Source organism: Meles meles, chromosome 3 (genome assembly GCF_922984935.1).
Source record: "Meles meles chromosome 3, mMelMel3.1 paternal haplotype, whole genome shotgun sequence".
Lineage (NCBI taxonomy): Eukaryota > Metazoa > Chordata > Mammalia > Carnivora > Mustelidae > Meles > Meles meles.
Window position 1 is genome coordinate 156,044,127 of NC_060068.1, and position 24,850 is coordinate 156,068,976.

Genomic DNA, 24,850 nt, shown 5'->3' on the forward strand with positions numbered 1-24,850 from the left:
AAGGGAGTTGAGGACCTTATACCAAAGTGCATATCAGTGAAGGCAATTTGATGAGAGCTTGAGAAAATATGGGTCAGTGTATAATTTTCTGATGCTATAGCTTAGCCCAAGAATAACACCTATAATTTCTATGATGAGTGGATATTATATACTAGATATCTCCAAATTATTCCCCACAAGCATCACTTTTTTTGGCAGGACTTTTGCTAAAATCCAGGCTACAGAATGACGGAGGTTATATTCTTTGGCAAGGGCTGATGATTTACAAATACCAAAGAGAAATATTCAGCAGATACAACTAACAAATATGGCTCTCTTCCCTGAGGCAGTTATGAAATGTAGAATTACATTGAACCACATCTATCTTTATCTGAGTACCTTTTCTTTTGAGTGAAGTCTCACCTTTCTTCCCTTTTCCTTCCTGAAGAGATTCTTGCTTACCATGCAAGGACTCTAAACAAAATTCAAGACATAAACATTATTGACAATTTTCTTTAATATCCTGGACTATAGTGCTTGTACGTGATCAAATGTTCTTTCTCACAGGTAAACAGTTGTATTTGTGACGTCTTTACTGCGAGCTAAAATTAACCTGAAGACATACTGGATTAAAACTCTTGAATAACTGCCCTGATAGTGCTATTCAATTTGTCCCACTGAGAAGTTTGGTTCTAATTTTAGTATCAGTATTTAATAATGGATTTGATTGTAATTTCTTCAATGCAACATAGCTGCAAAGTTTTAAAAGTTAGTTATGAGTTCATTTGATGCATATTGCTCAATTTTTATTTATTTCAACTAAATGATCCTTACACAATTAGACAACTAAATCTGTAATAGGACTGATGCCAAAACACCTTGAAGAAGAGCTGAATAACCACACTATTTTGAGATGGTGTATCCTTGAACTTTTCCTGACCTCATGCTTTGTGATTTCTACATTTCCATTTTGCATTGACCATAGCTTGCAATGTAGAGGATGGTTTGGATCTGGTTATCTTGGATTTCTTGGACTCTAGTACAAAACTATACTGGAAGGGGGAAAATGGGAAACTCATCATCTAAAGGTCAATAAGGCATCCCAAATAATAAACTAGTTCCTTGAAAAAATACCCTACATCCCACATTATTCACTAAACAAGTTCAATCATTATCTTCTCTTTGCCCTGGGCTACAGTTTATTCTTCAATGGAAAGAAGAAGATATGGTCCATATATATATATAATGGAGTATTATGCCTCCATCCAGAAAGGAGGAATACCTAACTTTTGTATCAACATGGACAGGACTGGAAAGGATTATGCTGAGTGAAATAAGTCAAGCAGAGAGAGTCAATTTTCATACAGTTTCACTTGTGAAGCATAAGGAATAACACGAAGGACATTGGGAGATGGAGAAGAAAAGTGAGTTGGGGGAAATTGGAGGGGGAGACAAACCATGAGAGACTGTGGACTCTGAGAAACAAACTGAGGGTTTTGGAGGGGAGGGGGTGTGGGTTTGGGTGAGACTAGTGGTGGGTATTAAGGAGGGCATGTATTGCATGGAGCACTGGGTGTGGTGCATAAACAATGAATTCTGGAACGCTGAAAAGAAATAAAATTAAATTAAATGAAATGGAAAAAAAAAAAAAGAAAGATGGACATATGGGGCAATTTAAATGTCTATGATGGGGTGCCTGAGTGGCTCAGATGGTTAAGCAGCTGCCTTCAGCTCAGGTCATGATCCCAGAGTCCTGGGATCAAGCCCCATGTCAGGCTTTGTGCTCTGTGGAGGGCCTGCTTCTCTCTCTCCCCTGCAACTCCCCCTACTTGTTTCCTCTCTCTCTCTCTCTCTCTGTGTGTCAAATAAATAAGTAAATAAATAAATAAATACCTATGATGGAGATAACCTGTCTGACCTATTATTTATATTGAGAAGTGATAATTATAAGAATATGTTAATATATAACCTAACCTAACCCTAACTTCTCATAACCAACAACCAAGACTCCATAGAAATAAGACATAGAAAAGGATTAACCTTGAAACTTGGTTAGCCTCTACGAAAAGATTTTAAGTATCCAAATAGCAGCCACCAAATTAAAAAATAAGTAAACAAACAAAAAACAAACATCTGAACTAGTTGCTTTTTTAAAAATAAGCTTATTAATAATAACAATAAAGTTTAGATAAATTCCTACTTCCTTTAATAACAATACTTTGGATAACCAACTATTTAGCTCTAAACTAGTTTTAGGCTAGTTTTAGGCAACAGAGAAAAGAAATTACAAACAGAGATACCTGAATTTATAAAGGACACTGAATTTATAAAGTATTGTGGGCAAGTCCAATTTAGCGTAAGTCTAATTCTACTCTGTTTTTTTTTTCCTTTTTAATCAGTTCTAAAGTAGATGTGAAATCTCAAAAATTATTTTTAAATAGCAGCATGGCTATAGTACTACTATATTCTGTCACACTGACAACTCTAGTTTTAAGTTAAATTCTGAAGTTTGATGTGGATTTGCTAATAAACCCTTTAATGGAACGTAACTGTGAACTCCTTCAAATTTATTCCCAAGTACATGTGGTATAAAATGTAGAACTACATACGATGCAGAATCATATAGGGACAAAATGACTGTTTGGACTCAGGGCCCTATGCCTCCTTCTTTACTCTGTTTCCACGCTGATTTTTTAAAAAATAATTTCGTAAATAATTCCTCTTTTCATTTCAACTTCTAAAGATTGTAGTTGGGTATTTGAGCTGGACGTCTTCAGAAGACTTAGGCTTTCATTTGTGAAAACGCTTTATTTGAAAAAAATTGTTAATTATTTATACAAAAATAAACAAACCTGCCAGGAACTTTCCTAAAATTGCTTCAGTAAGCTTCCCTGAGCTGTCAGGGCAGCCGCCCATTTCATTGCCTCCCTCTATTGCCCTCTTGATGCCCACAAGCACTGAGCTCTCTTTCCCTTAGGGCGTTATTGTTGGAAGGTAGTAATTAGGCCCCTGGAGATTAACACATGGATAAGTTTTTAAAGAGCAGGCACTAGGCCTCTCCTCAGTGAAAAAAAGAGACAGATGCAAGCACTCTTTTAAGCAACAATAGCTTTATTATTCCTTCCATGCACAGTATTCAAGAATACAATTTTATTTTTTATAATTATTTTTTAAAGATTTTATTTATTTATTTGACAGAGACAGAGAGAGAGAGAGAGCACAAGCAGGGGTGGTAGGGGGAGGGAGAATCAGGCTCCCCGCTAAGCAGGGAGCCCGATGTGGGACTTGATCCCAGGGCCCTAGAATCATGACCTGAGCCGATGGCAGATACCTAAGCGACTGAGCCACCCAAACACCCAAGAATACAAATTTAAAATCACAAACAAACTTCAGAAACTTAAAGACTGAACTGTGTTATAACCAGGAACGTGAGAGATTGGTTTTGGGGAATGGCTCAGATACACAGATCCCCCAGACTGCCACCAGACAGAGGGGGAGGGAGGTCATGGTAGGACAGCAAGGTCAGAGCTTAAAGGACTATATTGGATGAGTCTAGGCTTACTTGAGTCACTGAAAACTGTTCTCCCTAGTTCTAAACAGCATTTTAAAGATTTCTATTTTTCCTCCAGACCTCTGAATTTTTTTTTTTTTAATTCCTAATGAGGTAGTGGGAAAAGGGCCTATATATTTAATTCATGGTTTTGTGCTTTTATTGTTCATATGATAAAAAACATTTCTTTAGAATTTGTGTGTTTTGCCTTTAGTCAAACCCCATTTTATTGGAATGCAATGGTCTTTAATACAACATGATATATGTTACTTAAGTCTTCAAATTTATTTGTTTAATATAAATAAATCCAATTAAAAAATTCACATCCATCTCAAATGTCCACGAAGCACAAAGATTCTGGCATTTGAAAATACAATGCTGACACAAGATCAAAAATTCCTGGGTAGACTTGTGTAACGCACAGCCAGTGACTTACAAAGCTAAAACCAGACACGAGAACCATTTTTGCTTCCTATACATAGCACCAGACTGATACTAACATGCTACCAGTATCGGGCACTGCAACAACTGAGCACTTCACTTTGGTCATTACGTTTATGGTCTACCCCTTAAGTTAATGGTCCTTCATGGTTAAGTGTGTAGAAAGAACTTAAGCTAAAAAGTACTCCCTACACAAACTCTTTAAGTGTATACACTATAAATTACAACCATATACATTTCCTGCAATTCCAGGTGCTCATTTCTATCCTTTTATTATCACATGTACTCACACAGATAATGAAGTTACATATGAATTCTAGACCCTGATGAAGGCTGTTGATTTGTTCCCTTATTCTTGTGAACAACCGGTTCTACTACCTCTCATTTTCTGAACATGTTCTCGCTCTACAAAAGCATCAGTCAACAGTTCCACAGACAGACGGCTGTCCTATTGAGCTGCTCTAAGTTCCTTCTGGTTATTCTCTGTGCCCTTCCTATTCTAATCTGTGGCCTTATTCGGATCAGAAGAATTGGGTATTAGGACTCCACGTTCCCTCCAAGCTCTTAGCTACTAAGGACTTTTCCACTTCCATCTGAGCACGTAACGTGGTTTCATACAATTGAAGTCGCTCAAAGTCTGAATCTAAGTAAGGGCACTGGTACTGCAACTCAGAATTCTTTTCTAAGTGAAGATAAGAAACTGGCAAACAGGATTATAAATTATTCTGTCAATCACCTGATGGTGGTTTTCCTTTCGCAGGAGGAGTTTTTGAATGGGTTTCCTTCTCTTTTTCTGGCTCAGGAGGAGGAGGGGGAGGTTCAGCCAGCGGAACTTCTTCTTTTTTCTCAGCTTCCCTTTCTTCTAATTTCTTTTTAACTTCAAATAGATAATAAGATTGGACCTTTGTTAGAGACTCTAGACATCTATTATTTTACTTGAACCAAGATAAGCCTACATTAACATAAAATTGCCCATCCTGATTTAAGTTTAAATTCCAGTTTTAAGGCTCTCTCTTAAATCATGCAGTCCTTAAAGCTAGGATTTGAAGACTTCCCTGGTTAGAAATGTTGTCTTCTTCAGCGATGACGATGATGATGACTATGATGTGTGCACGTGTGTGTAGCTGGTAGAAAGTCTTGTTGACATGGGTACCAAGTGTAAAAGTGACAAGCTAGATGTAGCTAAGGTAGTGGACTAGGAAAATAAAGGATTACTTCAAAATTAACAGTGGGAATCCGAGGTGAAGAATGCATGAAGAGAAGGTGAAAAAAAAATCAACAGAAGCCTTGGGGGTGGGAGGGCAACAGAAGGGGAAAGGACTGTGCCTTCCAGACTTCTGGGGGGTAAAGCATGCAAAGTACATAGAAGAGTGCTTGGGACTCGAGTCTTCTCAGCAATTCTTTAACTCAAGCAGCAACTATGGATTGGACTTGAACTGTGCCTAAAGGAAAGGAAGGGTCCTAACAACGAGGTAAGACTCCCACCACTTAACAGCTAATAAAGAGTAGGCCCAATTCTGGTCACCAGAGATAGGTCAGGGAAACAGAAGAGAAAAATCGGTGCCCTCTGAAGCTTACATTTTAGTGGTGGTTGGTAAACCATAAACAGGCTGAGTAAGTTAATTTGTAGAAGGGGTGGTGGTAGTGCTACGGAGAAAATAAACAGAAAGGAGTAAAGAGGATCAGTAGTGCTGGGGCGCAGCTTCTTAAGTTGTAAATGGAGGGCTGAGCAGGATAGAGGAGCCGGTCAGCCTGAGGATCTGAAGGAGCAGAACACGGCTGGTCTGTGCTTTTCTAGGCTCTTCTTGCTGGTTTGGCCCTTTGCCTCTCACCATTCAGGTTCACCCTTCTTGTCCCGCCTTCCCTGGCCATCCTGGCCTCCCCGGCCTTCCCAGCCCTCCTCGCTGGACATGGTCACAACGTCATTGACTGCCACAGGCAATGTGTGGTTACTTCTTTTTATACCTACTCCCTCTGCCCTTAGATTCTTCTTTTCAATTCACCAAGCAAGGAGGCTTTATTCTATTAGATGTTTTTTTCAAAGTGGAAAGTAAGGATTTCTTTTTTTTTTTTCTGATTATAAAAGTAATACAGAAATACTGTTTGCAAAAGTCCAAAACAATTTAGACAAATAAGCGGAAAGGGAAATTGCCTGTAGTGTCTCTGTCCCCGTCTTCCTCCACGATAAGTACCATCTGGACCTCCAGATTCTTCCCTATGCATATATATTCAGTACAGAGACATACTTTTTTAAAAACATACATTTTAAAAACAAAACCAGGACTATTTTATATGTAACCAGCTTTTCCCTACTTAAAAGTATATAATGGTCATGTTTTACCTCAACGTATACAGAAGTACCACATCTTTTATTTTTTAAATTTTCTTAACTTAATCAGGACATTTAATTAAGAGTCAATGGTTTTAATGATAAAAATATTTGTTAAAATGATTAACCCATAGGTTTTGGACCGAAGTGTCTTCATTCTCATTGGTTTCCATGAATTGTTTAAGTTCATCTTTGATCTCCTGGTTGAGGGTTTTGAAGGGGCGGGGGTGGGAGGTTGGGGGAACCAGGTGGAGGGTAATAGAGAGGGCACGTACTGCATGGAGCACTGGGTGTGGTGCAAAAACAATGAACACTGTTACGCTGAAAATAAATAAATAAATAAAATGATTAACCCATAGGAATGTGAATCTTAAATAAGTGGCATTTGTTAACGTAGTCCGTGATTAGAACATAAAATCTTCAGGAAGATGTTGAAGTGAGTCTGACCGCTGGCAACAACAAACTGATTCTAACCTGTAGATGTTTGAAGCTACAGCTTAGAATTGTGGTGTTTTTGCCTCCCGGCCAAGACTCTAGGATCACTGTGGGTGGTTTCCTCTAGCCTCCAGCCTAATTTCTGTCAAATAACATATGAAGCTGCTTAAATAACATATGGATTGGTATTTGTTTTGTCTGAGAGCTTCACATGGGTGGTTATTGGGAGGAAACATTTGGACGTGGGAGCTTGTCTTCCTAAGCATACGCTCCTAGATCCTCACGGTATTTATGGCTTACATCTATGTTCTATTTTGGGATCAGTTAATTGATGCATTATAGTGGTTAGGTCATGACTATAGTGATAGGAGACAGCAGGATATCACGGCAATTTTAGAATCCTTGTGGTATTACTAACTTTGACTTTTTTATTATGCCGAGAAGCTGCAGTTGTCAATACAATTGGGGTGACCGATAAACAAAAGGAAAGATTTATTTTTCATATCATTTTGCAAAGGTAAAATTCTCCATTGAAATCTGGCCTTAGTAGTGCATTAGCCTAAGATCCATTGCAATAATAAATATCAATAATACTACGAAAAGCTAGGGGGCAATTGTTATTGGTTGAATGAAGAAGGAAAGAGGTCAGGATGGTTTAATGTGATGAGATGTATTCCAGAAGAAGGCTCATAAAATAAGCAAATAATCAATGAACTCATGCCACATCAAGATTTGGGGGAAATAAACTGTCTAGGATTTCATCCCAAAGGAGCGTTAACTCCTTAGTTTAATACTGAAATCTTCACTCTTTTCTGTAACATCCTTTATTTTAACTCTATTGTTTTTCCTCATGAAAAATACTTTCAGTTTTCATTTTGATTAAATTAAAATACAGAAAAATCTCTTATTTAGAAATCTCTGCAGCAGAGAGCTAAATTCAGGAGGAGAAGATACTTTTAGGTAGTATAACCCAAATAAAACAGAGAACTTGGCAATCGCGTGTTCATTTTTTCTTAAACTCATTAAAACCATACATTTTAGTTACATAAGTTCAAAATTATAAAGAAATGTTATTACCTTTATTCTCTTTTTTTGTTATTTCAGTCGTAAACATTTCTTTTACTTTGTGACATAAAGACTCTTTATCTACTTCAGCATTGATTTTTATCAAAATATTTTCTGGCTCTGTAAACCATTGCTCCAATAAAGGCCAGTTGTCCAAGAAGCCTATAATTCTGTAAAAATATTGTATAATAATATATACCAAATAAAATATTTAAGTAACATTAGGAATAATTAACTTGGCATGCATAATGAAAATATAAGCTGCCAATGTAGTTAAACTGAAAAAGGAACTCTAAAAAATATACAGGCAATGGATTATTATTTATTTTGAAGAAGAAATTATTTAATACCATCAAGCCATATTTTTTTGAGATATGTGAGGCTAAAAGAAGATTTGAAAAGGCCACCGTTTTAGGAAAACTTCAGTGTAAGTTTGGTTCACTAAGTGGAAATCTACAGGAAGATTGTCTGCACTCACGGTAGAATTAACTCTGAGAACTCTGAGCACACTTCTCATGGTAGCTACAGCCTGAGCTATAGCCTGAGGTCATCTGTTTTTCTCTTACAGACAGAAATCAAAGAAATCTTTGAGTAAATGTGGATAGCTCAGCCTTACTTGCTTGACTCAAAAATAATCTTGGGATGATTCCTGAAACTGTCTTATCTTCCTTATGGATAGATAAACTTACTGTAGTTAATTAGCTAATTAATGTAGATGATGACTTGTCTCTGGCCCACCTCCTATTTTTAGACGTCTCCAGGTTTCATAAAATTGCCTGACTCTGTCTAAGTTTTCTCTTCCAATGAATAAACTGCACACAACCAAGAGAAGGGTGTTTTTGTTTTGGGGGGGATTTTGTTGTTGTTGTTGTTGTATAACATCATTTTAGCAATGGAAGTTGTCTTAAACTATACTCCGGTCTGATGCCTAGCTCTTTGAAATATCATGATCTTCACTGGCATTTGCTGAATGAGGGCTAAATTAAGATCCCATGTAATGAACCATAAAGGGAAGTGTCACCTGATTTAATTCTTCCCTTCCCAGTCTATGATGATTTATGCTCTGAATACAGAAGCTAACACAAAAAATTTTCACTCAACATCAAAACTTTTTAGCTTTGTTTTACTTGTAAAAGGCTGAATGCTAGAAAATATATCTTTTTTTTTCCCCAAGATCTGATGATTCCAAAGTGACTGATGGTCAGTCTGTTCAAAGGACAAGAAGTAATAAGCAGGACAGTGAGTTTTAGACTAACCTATGCTGAATTTGGGCTCTTAAATTCTGGTCCTCATCCGTAGCTTGGTTTTCAGCAGTGACATGTTGAGTGATGTCTCCATGAGAAGTTTCACTTGAAAATCCTTCAGCTATGATATAAAAAGTATTTAATTAGATAATTTGCTAAACCAAAGTTGCAATAGCACTGGTAAAATTTACTGATGCCAGACAACCAAATAGATATGACCCTGCCATTGGTCCAATATTCATTAAGTATTAGCAACATGTTGAAAGCATATAGTTTTCAGAATCAGATTCAAATTTTCCTTGGCAACTGAAGAAAAGGACATGCTATACAACATTAAAAAGGAGCTGTAGTTTCAAGGCATAGGATCTCAGAACTGACTCTGAAGAAGTGAGAATGAAAAGTGGTGTGTCATGATTAATAACAAACTAGGAAATAATGAGAAAATCAACACTATGGTATAAAGACTAAGAATGAAATAACAGGGCAGCCATAAAATCAAACATATGTAAAAATTATTTGCTGATAGTATATTACATTCCAATAAAGCAAATTACCTTTCTTTCTAGACTCTGTGATATTTCCTTATAAGGTAGACATAAAGGAACCAACCACAAGAGACCAAAAACAAAAACAAAAACATCTTCAACAGCTTTGACTGAATCCTATTTAGGATTGAGTGGTACAAAGTCCAGAAAACTCATGAACTTAGAATAAATGGAAAGTCATAAAGAGGGAAGAGGGCCTTGAATTAGATTAAAAGGAATTCAGTCAATGCAAGGGAACCCTGAAGGGTGATCTAATCGTATTCAGGATAATGGAGGAACCTCACAGGATACAGAGATCAGTTTGTCTCCATTTACATTTAGGATTGAAAAAGATGAAGTGATTTGAAATACAGAATAATGCTTTTAAGTTATTTATAAAACCCAAAGGTAAGTGAGGTCCGTGATGGGTGGTAGTAGAAGGCTGTGGGAGCTCTTCTCAGGAGGTGCTATCCTGCAACATCTCATAGTCACCATCTCATATTTGTCATGGACTTCAGCATATCAGTCAGCTTGCCTCTCTCTCCAACTCCATCCTGGCACTGGTCCCTTCCCCTTCTCTCCACTTGTGGCATTCTCTTTCCAAGACCGTGTCCGCATCCTGGATTTTGTGATCTCTTTGAATGGCTCCATCTCTGCAATCTTAATGACCTAGAGTCCTACTATTTGTCTTTCTTGCACTCCCATGTAGCTGATGACTCTTTCCAACATCACTCAGTTCCTACATCCTTTCTCCCAAATTTACCAGAATTATCTTGGCTTTTTACTTTCTAGCAAACCCGAGTTGCATGGTCGAACACTTCACCTTCTCTTCTTCATCAGATAATTTCAACTTGTGTCCATCAGCTACACCAGCCTTAGCTGATATTTATCTCTCTTTCCAAGTCTACACTTGTACTGGTAGGCATCTTTGAAGGAAAATATGCCATTTCATGACTTGTAACCTCATTAATTCCTTGGCTCAAAAATCAGCTGATTAGATAGATAGATAGTAGATAGAGAGATAGATAAGAGACAGATATATAGGTAGATAGACAGATAGATGATAGATAGATAGATAGATAGATAGATAATCTGAGATAAGCTTCTTGAGAGTTATCTTCACTCATGCTCTCCACCTCCTCACCTCCCATTCATGCCTCAGTCCACGCAAGACCATCCTTCCTGGTCTCCTACTCCATTCAAATAGCTCTTGTTCTAGTCACCAAAACATCAAGGCCAATGGACATGTTTCAGTCCTTATCTTACTTGATTTCTCTGTTGTATTTATAAGTAAAATTTAGCACACAATTCCTAAATACTTTTACACATATTACCTTATTTTTCACAACATAACTCGAAAAGCAACATTATGATTCTGTAAAGGGCCTCAAATTGCACAGCTCATAAATGACAAAGAAGGGATTTGATTCCAGTCAATCTGACTCTAGGCTCTGGTCTTCTTTTTAATGTTTAAACTGTTTGTTGAACTATACCCTCCGAAAAGAATGCATACATGAATATATAGCTCAATGACCTCACAAACTGAATAGAGCATCCAGATCAATGAATAAACATTATCGGCCCTGGAAACCTCTCCCATTTCTTCTCAGATAGTGTTAGTCAGAGAAGTTACCCATACAGAGCCTACATCCTCTCTATACCTCTCTCCATATTATGAACACTGCTGCTCCCTCTCAGGCTGGCCAAAGACTAAGGTACTGACTAAAAACCCAGACATCCACTTTGTCTCCCATTCTGACACAGCCTTGTGCTCCTGGACTGCCTGTTCTCTCTCCATGTGTCTCCCTGGTCTCCTGCCTATTGTCTTTGAGTATGGTCCCTTCCTCTCTGCGCAGCCTTGGCTAGCCTGATGTTCAGCCTTTGAGCCCACTGGGCTTTGGCTATACGGTGCTTCCTTGTGATGCTGTTCTTCAGGCTTCTTCACAGCTTGTTGTACCCAAACCTAGAGACTGGGCTCCCACACCCCAGCCTGAGCCTTAAACCCTAGCCTTTACTATTCTGGGATGGGAATAGTATGACTTGATTTTGAAATTCTGTCCTTTCTTGGTTTATGAGATATTACTTTCTCTGACTGAGGGCTGAGTTAATCACCAGTGGCCAATGATTTAATCAATCATGCTTTTTAGAGCCTCCACAAAAGCTCTAAACCAAGGGCTTTAGAGAGCTTCTGCGATGGTGAACACATCCACATGCGGGGAGGATAGTGTAACCCAAACTCCACAGGGACCAAATCTCTTGAGCTTGAGACTCTTCTAGACCTTGCATTGTATTCCTCTTCATGTGGCTGTTTATTTGAATCCTTTATGATATCCTTTATAATAAACCAGTAACAGTAAGAGTGCTATGAGTTCTATGAGCCATTATAGAATATTCAAACCTGAGGAAGAGTCATGGAAACTGTCAATTTGTAGCCAAGTCAGACAGAAGTGTAGGTAACCTGGGGAATCTACTACTTGAAATTGCATCTAAAGTTGGGGGCAGCCTTGTGGGGCTGAGCCCTTAACCTATAGAGGCTGCCCTAACTCCCCGTAGTTAGTGCCAGAATGGAATTAAATTGTAGAATACCCAGTTGGTCTCTCCCAAGAACTGGAGAATTGGGTGGTGTAGGAAACCCACACATTTGGTGTCAGAAGTGTTGTGGGTAAAGAAAGTTTTCCTTCAATATCTCTAACAATACAATGAAGCGTTTTATTATATAGATTGTGAAACTTGGGTTTAGAATCACAACGTAACTTTTCCAAGGTCAAACATCTCATAACTTGGAAAGACAAAGCTCAAGATGTGCTTTTCCCATAAGTATTTAATTTGTGGAATAAAGTAATACTTTCATTTAAATGCCAAAAAGTAGTTAAATAAACTGTGAGTGTTGGAAAGACTATTCAACTCCACCACGTGAGGACTTCAGTCAACTGATACTTGTTCCTCTGACTTCACACATAATCTCAAGGAAGGAGGTTACCAGACCCTTGCTTGCAGAACAGATATGGTTTATGACCTTCATTAGGGTGACCAACCAAGGTATACTAGACAGCCTCAAGAAGCTCCTCCATGCATGCAAATCTCAAAAAGTGCACCCCTGTGCCAGGGGAGCTGCCAAGTTGAGGGAAGGGTTCAGTGAGATGCATGCAGTCAGCATAGAATTCTCTGTTAGTTCTCTGCAGTGTTGAACGCCAATAGTTAAAGCAAGAGGAAATGTGCTCTGCTAGATAATTCTGTGGAAATCTGAAATGGATTCCTTATTACCACTTATAATTGTAAGTGGGAGTATTCACTGATTCAGTCAAAGAAGAAATGAACAAAGAGCTCTGAAATATAAAAAAGAAGATTGAAAGAAAGGAAAAAGTGTCCAGCTTACCCATGGTGTCATTCATGCGATCCAGCGAGGAATTATCTGAAATATCTAATAACATGACAAAATCAAATGCAGAAGGGGGAGAAGGCACTTCTTTGGAGGCTGTAGGGTCAGTAACCAATGTGGATATCTGTGCTTTCTTTTCCTCCAGTTCTAGGACCTCTCTGTTGCAGCCCGTGAGAGCTTCCTCCAGAAGCTTTGCTTGGTTTAACGTCATTGGAAAACCATCTAAGACCCATCCTTGATCCACAGGTATCTCACTAAATGGAAAATGGACACACCATTAACATTCTGATAGACACAAACACTTTGGAAGTAACAATACAACAAATTTTGCCTTTACCTTTCCTTTAACTCCACGGTAACCTCCTTCCACACAAATATTACTTTACTGCTAAAATTAGGCCTATTAATAATGTACTCTAATCACTCGTTTGCTTAAAATCTTTCTGTAGGTTCCTGCTCCCTCCAAATCTATTCCAGAGGCCATAAAATGGTATTTATAACTAACTGGCCACAACTTTCTTCCCTATAGGTGTGTTATCTCTCCCATTCTTGAACCATTTACTTCAAACAAACTGATCTCACTGTAGGAGTATGTGTTGCATTTTCTAGCCTGTGTTCATAGGCAGTTCCTCCTTTAGATCTGTTTCTCATCTACACATAGTGGGACAACATACCTCACAGGGCGGTTATAAGGATAAACTGAAATGATTCATTTTAAAAACCCAGCACCAAGCTTAGCACACCATGGATAATCACATTGCCAATCTGGAGAGTTCCTCTTACTCCCCACAAACCAGCATGGAGCCAGAAATGCCTAATCTGAACTCCCCTGGCTCTCATTCACTTTGCTCTATAATTAATAATTACTGTATTTCTTGAATGAGAAATATTCAAATGAGTCTTCCTTATCTCAATTAGATAATAAATTGCTGGAGTGTGAGGAGTATTTTTTGGGTTTTTGCTTTCAGGTCAGCATCCTCCATAGAGAATAAGAGCGCCAAGAATTATTATTTTAGGTCTCAAAGTTGAAAAAGGGTATGAAAAGGGAAAAAAACTTCAACTCTGCTCTTCTAAATCCCTAATTATATAAAACTGAGATTCTGATTTTTTCATTAAAACTTATGACTTCATTTTTTTTCTCTTAGAACTCATAGTAAACAATACGATCTCCTTCTCTCCAGGGCAACCTCTCTTCTCTCATTGCCTTCCTATTCAGCACTGATCAGCCTTTGGATCCCTGGGTTCACTTCCTTCTCCTGAAAAGTTAAACAAGGAAGGGCACTAGCCTGTGGCCAGACAGTTCGGGTCCCCTGCTCTATAACATGTCCCTTGGCTTTTTCAAGTATCTAACTTCTCCTTGAATTCCCTGCAGGGAATAGAACCTGACCTGTATTAACATCTGCCTGAGTGAAGTCAAGACTGGTCAAGTGGGGTAAGTGAAATATAAGCATGTAAATCACAAAACATATCTTAAAAATAAAAAAAAGATTTTTATACATTATTCTTTTTCAACTTCTATCTGATAAAGAATATATTAGTAGGTTAAAAAATACATACTTAATAGCATTTACCAAGATGTTAACTAGCAACATGTCAGAAATGCTCTTTCCTTTCTTCAGCAACTTTTCTGATTTTGCACCAAGCCGAGCACGCACAGTCAGCTGTGAAAATAAACAATGAATGGTAGAGTACAGCTAATTTAAAAGTCAGAATCTGATACTTGGGGGGAAAAGTTAAATGGGCATGCTCCCTGGTGAAGACACTGATTGGCGCAGTTCTGAAGTCAGCCAAGCATTAGGGGAAATGTGAACATAGATTTTGAGGCTCCTCTGTTGTGGCTCCCTCCTTTCCAAGATCTTCCTCTCATGTTTCTACTGTTCTGACATCCCCAACCTTCATTTTCTAATACCTTCAATTGAAACTATGGAAGATTTCTGCTTGCGTTCTATGCTACGCAGACGTGGTATGTCTCTGGGATAACCTGTACCTGCATGGCTCTTGCCCGGGGAAGTTCCCTTCATTCAATGATCCAATTTCATACAATTTCTGCTGGTTTATGCTGCTTGTCTGTCTGCCTCTTTGCTTTTTATGATTTTCTTTTGGCCTTCAAATAATTTGCTTTTCTATCTTGTCCGGCATTTATAATGTTATCTGTAGAAGGGCTGGTCTAATAGAGCTGCTCTATCAACAAGAAATTCCCTGGAGCTTATTCTTAAATCACCCACCAGTGAGTATTTTGTAAGTCAAATGATATTAAATCTCTACTCAAAACCCTGTAATGTCTCCCTGTTTACTTCAAATGTCCTAATCATGCCTATAAGGCTGATCTGATCTTTCTCCCTTCCTGCCAATCTCTCTACCTCATTCATGCTATACTATTGTCCACCTCACTGGCCAGGCATCTTCCTGCCTCATGGCTGCCACCCAGCTATTTTACTGCCTGAAATGCTGCCCCAGACAAATGTGGCAGGTTCTCTCAAACTTCTTTCAATCTGGTTAAACCTCACTTTCTCAAGGAGGCCTACTCCATTTAATACAGTAATCTTCCCTCTTTCCACACCTCCCTGGCCTTGGCCTGTGCTTCTTACCCCTAACTCCACTCATTTTCTTTCCTCCTGGTTCATTACCATCTAATGCATCACATAATTCATTTACTGCACTTATGGTTTATTATCTGTCTCTTTCTATTAGAGTGTAAATTCCTTAAGGTCCAGGAACCCTGCCATTTCTGTTCACTGAAATATTCTCGATAATTATAATAGCGTACACACAAAAAAGTGAGCCCTTTGAATTGAATATGGAATTTGGAGGATTTGTAACTCAATAAAGGCTTTTATAAAAAATATGCTTAGTCTTTCTGCTAATCTGTATTTCATATATGGAGTAAAATTATAAATTCCCCTTTATCACTTACTCTAAGCCCATTTCCCTCCCCAATGGCTGTCATATTTATAGTTTGGTATATCCTTCCCAAATTTTTCTGTCTTTAAGTAGTCCTGAAATCTAAAATATTTGAAATCTAAAATTCTTTTCTAGGGGTGCCTGTATGGCTCAGTCAAATAAGCGTCCAACTCTTGATTTTAGCTCGGGTCATGATCTCTGGGTCATGAGACTGAGCTCCAAGTTGAGGTCTCTGCTGGGCGGGGAGCCTACTTAAGATTCCCTCTCTCCCAATAGGAACGCCCTTACATTGTTGGTGGGAAAGCAAACTGGTGCAGCCACTCTGGAAAACAGTTTGGAGGTTCCTCAAAAAGTTAAAAATAGACCTACCTTATGACCCAGCAATTGTACTACTAGGTATTTATCCAAAGAATACAGTGATTCAAAGGGGCACATGCACCCAATGTCCACAATAGCCAAGATATGAAAAGAACCCAGATGTCCATTGACAGATGAATTGATAAAGAAGATGTGGTATATAGAGGGTATTAAGCTAAGTGAAATACATCAGAGAAAGATAAATACCAAATGATTTCACTCATATGTGAAATTTAAAAAACAAAATAGATGAATATACGGGAAGGGAAGGAAAAATAAAATAGATGAAAACAGAGAGGGAGGCAAACTGTAAGAGACTCTTAACTATAGGAAACAAATTGAGGGTTCCTGGAGGGGCGGCCGATGGGGGGGATGGGGTAACTGGGTAATGGGCATTAAGGAGGGCACTTAATGGGACTCAATCAGTTAAGCATTTGCCTTCGACTCAGGTCATGATTCCAGGATCCTTGGATTGAGTTCTGCATTGGCTCCTTTCTCAGCAGGGAGTTTGCTTCTCCCTCTGCCTGCCTCTCCCTCCCCCTGCTTGTACTCTCTCTTCTCTGACAAATAAATAAATAAAATCTTTTTTAGAAAAAAAGGAGGGCACTTGAAGTAATGAGCACTGGGTATTGTATGCACCTGATGAATCACTAAATTCTACCTCTGAAACTAATAATACACCATATGTTAATTAAATTGAAATTAAATTTAAAAAATTAAAAAGATATTAGTTGGGGGAAAAAAAAAGATTCTCCCTCTCCCTCACCTTCTGCCCTGGCTCTCCTCTAAAAAAATAAAATAAAAACAATAAAATTGTTTCCCAAGGTGAAATGCATAATAAAAGTAATTAAATGTAATAAAAATAAAGCAGATAAAATCTCACTTGATTAATCCAGACATTCTTTTTTTTTTTTTAAGAATTTATTTATTTATTTGACAGACAGAGATCACAAGGAGGCAGAGAGGCAGGCAGAGAGAGAGAGGAGAAAGCAGGCTCCCTGCTGAGCAGAGAGCCCGATGTGGGGCTCGATCTCAGGACCACAGGATCATGACCTGAGCAAAGGCAGAGGCTTTAACCCACTGAACCACCCAAGCACTCCTAATCCAGACATTCTATTTGATGACTAAAAGATGTCTTCATATACAGAAAAGCAACAATATATGAAGAAATATTAGTTTCCATTAGAAGTAATAGTCAGTGAATTATAAATATTTCTTTCAGAGATTACTACAAAATTCTGTAGAGTCAGCACTAAGTCTAAGGAGAAATTCTGGAAAAAATTATTTAAAGGTAAAGAGAGTAGGAAAGGGAATAAAAGTAATAAATTAAGTGGTAAAGAAAAATACATAAATATAAACTTGACATAAGATTAAATTTTTTTTCCCATTTTATTTATTTTTTTCAGCATAACAGTATTCATTGTTTTTGCACAACACCCAGTGCTCCATGCAAAACGTGCCCTCCCTATTACCCACCACCTGTTCCCCCAACCTCCCATCCCTGACCCTTCAAAACCCTCAGGTTGTTTTTCAGAGTCCATAGTCTCTTATGGTTCGCCTCCCCTCCCCAATGTCCATAGCCCCCTCCCCCTCTCCCAATCCCACCTCCCCCCAGCAACCACTCTGGAAAACAGCATGGAGGTTCCTCAAAATGTTGAAAATAGAACTACCCTATGACCCAGCAATTGCACTACTGGGTATTTACCCTAAAGATACAGACGTAGTGATCCGAAGGGGCACGTGTACCCGAATGTTTATAGCAGCAATGTCTACAATAGCCAAACTATGGAAAGAACCTAGATGTCCATCAACAGATGAATGGATAAAGAAGATGTGGTATATATACACAATGGAATACTATGCAGCCATCAAAAGAAATGAAATCTTGCCCTTTGCGACGACGTGGATGGAACTAGAGCGTATCATGCTTAGTGAAATAAGTCAATCGGAGAAAGACAACTATCATATGATCTCCCTGATATGAGGACATGGAGAAGCAACATGGGGGGTTAGGGGGATAGGAGAAGAATAAATGAAACAAGATGGGATTGGGAGGGAGACAAACCATAAATGACTCTTAATCTCACAAAAGATTAAATTTTTTTAAAAAGCACACATATACTTTCTTACCTGGCAAAACTGAATAGCAATTTCCACCACTTTAGAGATAAAGAATATAAAGAAAATTAAGTAACTTAGATTTAGCTAATATTTTACCAACATATTTACTTTAAATGAAGGAGGAGCACATTGCTATTTCGTTCCATTTGAAGACATAGCAAAAAACTATGAATCATGACATATTTCAATATACTAGTAGCCAAAATTAGATTATAGTACTTACTTCAGAGAAACTATCACTTGATTTGACTTCTTCAACTTTTGTAGTTTTATTTGTCTCAGTACCTAGCAACAAAAAATTGTTAAGAAAAAACTCCAGTATTTATTACCAACAACCATGTTAGTATTTGATCATCTATGGTTTTGGACAGACGGGTTATTGGATCCAGCCATGCCTGAGATGCTCAGAGGAAAGATCCACCACAGCATGGCTTCACTTTCCTTCCAAGACATTAAAATCCTGCCATTATGTGGCTTGGAGTTTTTTACTTCCTGCCTTCCATTATGACTCACCAATAATAATACCATTAGAAGTACTTAAATACAGCTTAAATTTTCTTTTCAGAAAATCAGTCAAGTCTCTCAAGAAATTTTGTTAAAATGTTAATTCATTAATTTTTATTTTCCTAAATTATCAAGTTCTAGGTAATAATCATGTGTAAATGTAGAAAATTCTAGAAGTCAGAAGAGTTTTTAGTAACAATCTATAGAAAAAAAAAGTTTTCAGAGTCCGTTTATAATTAACTGGACTTTTGTAATAAGATATGTCAATATAATACTGAGAATAGTTTAAAAATCAATTCAAATTATCTTATATGATACACATAACTGAAGGGACCGATTATGCCCTTTTAAAAGATGGAAACCACAGCCGCTCTAGACCAGCATGCTCACCAAACCATTCAGGGGTGATGGTGATAATAACCTTGGTGCAGGGGGATCTAAAATTCACACTAGAAAATGAGGAAATTGTTAAATACGGCAAGTCTTCACTAGCATAGCTAGAAAAGACATTTAAGACTTAACATTGTTTTCTTCAGTGTTTCTAAAAAGCCTCTAAAAGACTAGAACCCAGATCCTAAGTGAGATAACTTTTCATTAGGTTTGGAGGAATGGTTCTATTTATGTACTTTGCCCAAGGTTGGAAATAAATTTAACTTTCTCTAGGGAACCACTCTTCAGGTGGGTCCAAGAGACCAGACCTTGCAGCCTCCCTCAACACAGGGAACAGAGCAGCAGCAGCTCGCAGGGATCCTGAGCAGTGCCTCTCACCTAGATCTGCGCAGGCGAGAAGAAACAATATAATTCTGTCTCCCTGCAAAGCCAGGAAGAGGGAGGATTTCTCCTGACTGTTCTCATAAGCACAACAAAACAGAGCAACTACTTGAAAGGGTATAGAAATATTCCATCATAACATTCTTCTCTTACCTGTAGCTGTAGACAAAGGTTAGGGGCTTATGTGTGTATCTTGCCCTCTCTGTTAAATGACCAGGTAGACAGCTATGTGAAACTCCCCTTTCTTTCCCTGAAAGCAAGTTCGTGCTCACGTACGTGTGCACTTACTATTTATCTGTCTGCCTACCTAATGTAAATAATAGATGATTTGTTTTGATATTTCACTTACTGAGTATAGTTTTATCTTCCATTTCTGGCAATGCATCCTCTGAAACTGGATAAGGTGAAGATACATTCTGTAGATCCTTTAGGGAGAAAACACACACACACACACACACACACACACACACACACAGAAATTGTAACATGGTTACATTTTAATAATATTTAACATTTTATTTCTATAAGTAAGGTTTACATTATCTTTCTATAATATTGATATTAAGAACTGAATGATTTCTGAAAACAATTAAAATTTGATGACTAAAAATTAAATAAATTTTGAGTACTATTCTTACAGAAATAGTAACCTATGGTGTACTCTTTCAAATGACTTTCAATTCTATATAAAATACAGCACAACTGCTATTTTGAAAATATAGTGAAATCTGAGAAAGAGGTAGCATTTATGGAAAACCATTTTAGGAAGAATAGTTCTAGTGGTGTCAGCCATAGCCACAAGGGAAAAAAGAAAACCCATGTACATTATTTATCATCCAGTTGATTAAAATACAGAATAAGAGGCAGTCCATACTTCTCCCAATTTTTTTTTTATATTTTTATTTATTTATTTGACAAGGGAAGAGATAGAAATAGAGAGCACACACAAGCAAGGGGGGCAGCAGAGGGAGAGGGAGAAGCAGGCTCTCCGCTGAGCAGGGAGCCTAATGCAGGTCTCTATCCCAGGACCCTGGGATCAGGACCTGAGAGGAAGGCAGATGCTTAACCAACTGAGTGACTGAGCCACCCAGGTGCTCCCAGTTATTTTCATAATTTGTAGTTAAATGGCATTTATCTTACAGTCCGTGAAAATGATGTGGATTCAGTTCTCTGCTAATTTGTTTAATTGCAGAGACAACATAAGGCAGGGAAAAAGAATATTGGATTTAGAATCTGGGTTTCCACTTAGAGCACTCATCAACAAGCCTTCTGACCCCAAGCAAACCAGTTCATACTTAGGACCTCCACTGTCTCCCCTTTAAATTGAAGGTGCTGGACCACATTTTGAGTCTCAAGATGGAGCCACATTTTCATATTTTTCTCCCTTAGGATCTTCATGCAATGTAGCAAGATGCGATATTGATGGGAATGTGATACAGATAAACCACAAGGAAGACCTCCCCCTTCTCCACCACCCCTCCAATTGAGATCTACTAGCAGACTGAATTCAGCCAGCCAACTGTTTTTTTTTTTTAAAGGTTTTATTTATTTATTTGACAGAGATCACAAGTAGGCAGAGAGGCAGGCAGAGAGAGAGGAGGAAGCAGGCTCCCTGCTGAGTAGAGAGCCCGATGCGGGGCTCGATCCCAGGATCCTGGGATCATGACCTGAGCCGAAGGCAGAGGCTTTAACCCACTGAGCCACCCAGGCGCCCCAGCCAACTGTTTTTTATATGGTCCCTGGACATCCCTCTGCGGAAAAGCACTGTGAGCCAGGGGACCAAGCCTGGCATCCCCCTCTGCCCCTTCTCTGCTCTGCTCCAGTATCTTCCTCAGTCACTGCCCAAAGCTGGCACTGGTCTTTAACTATGCAATGGATACTGACCTGGCCACTGCCAGGGTCTCAGTGATGAAATATCACTCCAGGAGCTGATGACTTGGTGAACTGCCCTCCTCTGGCACTCATACTCCACCCTCCTCCAATCCCTTGCAATTCAGCTCCTTCATCCCCTTATTAGTCTTACCAGCCTGTGGCTCTTTCTTCAGCGAGACAGTCTCCAGCTGATGGTAATGGGGCACAAAGTGGGCCAACCACCCTGCATGACCAACTGGGCAAACTGGGGTGTATTATCGGGGTGTCAGGGAGAAATTTTCTCTCTCATTATAAAATATCCACATAATAACCTTGATTTTGTCTCTCGATCCATAAAATCTAAAGTAGTTTCTCTCTGGGCCTTTACAGAAAACTTTGCAACCTCGGGTCTAGAAGATCTCTTAGATTCCATCCAGCTTCAAATCTCTAGAATACGAGGAGCAGAAAAGAAAACTAAATTCGCACTTGCCTGGATTTCTTTGCTCTTCTCTTGCAGAACTGGTAAAGTCTTTTCTTCAGCTTCTTTCTCAGTTGGCAGAGCCTCACTGATTTTTTCCTTGTCATGAAATGCTTTGATAGCTTCTTGGACAAGAGTGTCGATAGAAAGTATCTGAATAGGAAAGTCTAAGGTGCAAAAGACAATTTTATTAATATCTTTTTGTTTAGGAAATTGACATAACTATCCTTCTGTGCTGGCTTCATTCAATAACACCATCTTTTGGGTCTCCTACAACTATCTTTTGGATCAAGCCACTTACTTCTTTTTTATTGCAATAAAATTCACAGAACATGAATCTAACCATTTTAATCACCGTAAATCATACAACTCAGTGGTATTTAGGTCATCCATGTTGTCCAACCATCACCATTATCTTGTTCTAAAAAATTTTCATCACCCAAAGAGAAAACCCTGTACCCTTTAAGCAGTTACTCCTTATCTCTCTATCCCTGTCCCTGCAACCACTAAGTTGTTATCTGTCTCTATGGATTTGCCTATTCTGGACATTTCATATAAATGGAAACATAAAATATATAGCCTTTCATGTCTCATTTCTTTCAGCATCATGTTTTCAAGGTTCATCCACATTGCAGCTCATAGCAGTACCTCGTTCCTTTTTAAGGACTGAGTAATATTTCACTGCATAGATTAATACCACTTATATTATCCATTTATCAGCTGACAGGCATTTGGATTCCCCCTCTCTTTTGGCTATTATTAATAGTGCTGCTATGAATATTCCTGCACAAGATTTATTTTGAACACCTGTTTTCACACCTTTGAAGGTATATATCCAATAGTGGAATTGTTGGGGCCGTATGGTAATTCTTTTTTTTAATTTAGTGAGGAACCACCAAATTGCTTTCCATGGTGGCAACACCATTTTACATTCCCACAAGCAATGTATGAAGAGGGTTCCAATCAACATTTCCTCACCAACATTTGTTATTTTCCTTTTGTTTTTTAATTATACCCATCTTAGTGGGTGTGAACTGGTATCTCATTGTGCCTTTGTCAAGCTGCTTTTCAAGGAGGTCCTTTTAGTATCTCAAGAATGATATATTCTTGTCTGCCTTGAAATAGTTTAAGATGGTCTTAATAGTTTCTGCAAATTATGTTTTCCAGTGAAAACAGTAAAAAATAAGTATAACTGAATAAAAAGTAATTAAACAGATGGAAACCTGGCCTTCTAACCGAATGAACTTCAAAAGAAAAGCCACAAGTTCATTAAAAAGACAGAACTCAATGAAAGTGAAGAATATACTTATAATTTGAAGTGGATTTCTTTTATATTTGTTATAAATTATTAATTTCCCCCTTCATTGGTAGGTAAATAAAATCTAAAGGAAAAGTTTCTAACTGATTATTTCTTAAGACTATTCACACCATTATATCCATATACCCAGGTTTGCTTGGGACAACACTAGTTTATGACTCTACAATCCTAAAAGTGTCTGTCTTGGACAAAATTTTTGATAACAGAGTTTCCCAATATATCAGCAGGTTCTTATGTATGTTGTCTACGTACATAGTCACTTGAAGCTACAGTCAATGCAAATAGAATCCAATAAGTGGAAAAAAAAAAAAAAGAAATTCTACCTTTTTGTAGAGCCTTTAGAGCAGTGGTTTTTCCACTAAATGTTTTTCCCAGTAAGCACCCTTTAATAGCAAATGAAGGTAATTCTGGTACTGTAGATTTGACTTGAGGAGGATGAGATTTTTCAACTAATCTGTGAATCACATGACCCAATATGTTATTGTTGGTGGGTGGTATATTATCAACCATTTCTTCTGGTAAGGCCCACTCTCCAATCATGTTCTGAAAAATAACAATAAAACAAACAAAACAGAATATTCTTAAAAGTGGAATTTAGACATATAAAATTTTAATATTTAAAGTAAATTCAAATTATAGCAAACAAAAGTAATATTTTAATTATGTTACATAAATAGAAATAACATAAATAATATGCAAAAATAAGCTTTGTGTGAAGAAGTGAAAAAGAAAACACTCAAAAATCCTCAACAGTTTATGAAAGTAAGCATATTGAGTTGAGACATATTGCAACTCAGGTTTAGCATAAAGACACTTAAAATGAAGCTACTCTCAGTAAACAGATAAAAGAGAATAGTTGTTTATCTGCTTTCTTATGCAAATACTAAGCTTATTTTAAGATATTTTAATATAAGAAAGATAAAAGAAAGCATTCATGCCTGATATGATGCCCTCTAACTCTGTTATGTTTGACTCCCAGTTTCTTCAGGTTTCTTGTTGAAATGATCAAATAATTACAGATTTCCAAACAAACTACAAATCATGCTCTTTGCAATAAAACTAGAAATCAATTTTAGAAAGAGATGAGAAATATAAATCCTTAAAAATTAAAAGCATTCTTGTAAAATAGTTCTTGGATTAAAGAAGAAATTAAAAATAAAAATGTGCAATGGAACACTAAAAAATAGATCTATTAAAAATATGGAATGGGATCTAACTGTACTCAGAGGAAAATTCATAGTCCCATAAAATGCCTGATTTAAAATAAAAAATAAGGGAAACAAACTAAAAATTAAAATAGGAAAAATAATTTTAAGTAAATAAATGAGGAAGGAACTCATAAAAATGGAAATGTTTAGAGAGCAAAGTTACTTTTTATTGATATATTTCTAGAACTTGTCCAGGCTAATCATGATAAAGAAATTGCTACTAGTTCTGAACAAAAGTGAAGAATAGCAAGTATCCATTTTGTAACACACAATGAAAGAAACAAGAGATTTTAAGGATACTTAGATTTAAAAAAAAATTCTATTATATTTAAATTCAGTTAATTAACATATAGTGCATCATTAATTTCAGAGGTAGAGTTCAGTAATTCATCTGT

General features: G+C 37.6%; 1 protein-coding gene across 1 annotated transcript in view; it reads right to left on the reverse strand.

Moving 5' to 3' along the window:
• SPEF2 (sperm flagellar 2) overlaps positions 1-24,850 on the reverse strand; it is a 178,683-nt gene that overhangs the window by 73,818 nt on the left and 80,015 nt on the right. The window contains 10 exon segments of the mRNA XM_046000034.1: positions 403-453; positions 4,707-4,847; positions 7,812-7,969; positions 9,056-9,164; positions 12,944-13,200; positions 14,504-14,607; positions 18,549-18,610; positions 19,950-20,025; positions 21,942-22,096; positions 23,571-23,790. Of these exon segments, the coding sequence (XP_045855990.1) occupies positions 403-453; positions 4,707-4,847; positions 7,812-7,969; positions 9,056-9,164; positions 12,944-13,200; positions 14,504-14,607; positions 18,549-18,610; positions 19,950-20,025; positions 21,942-22,096; positions 23,571-23,790 (1,333 nt within the window).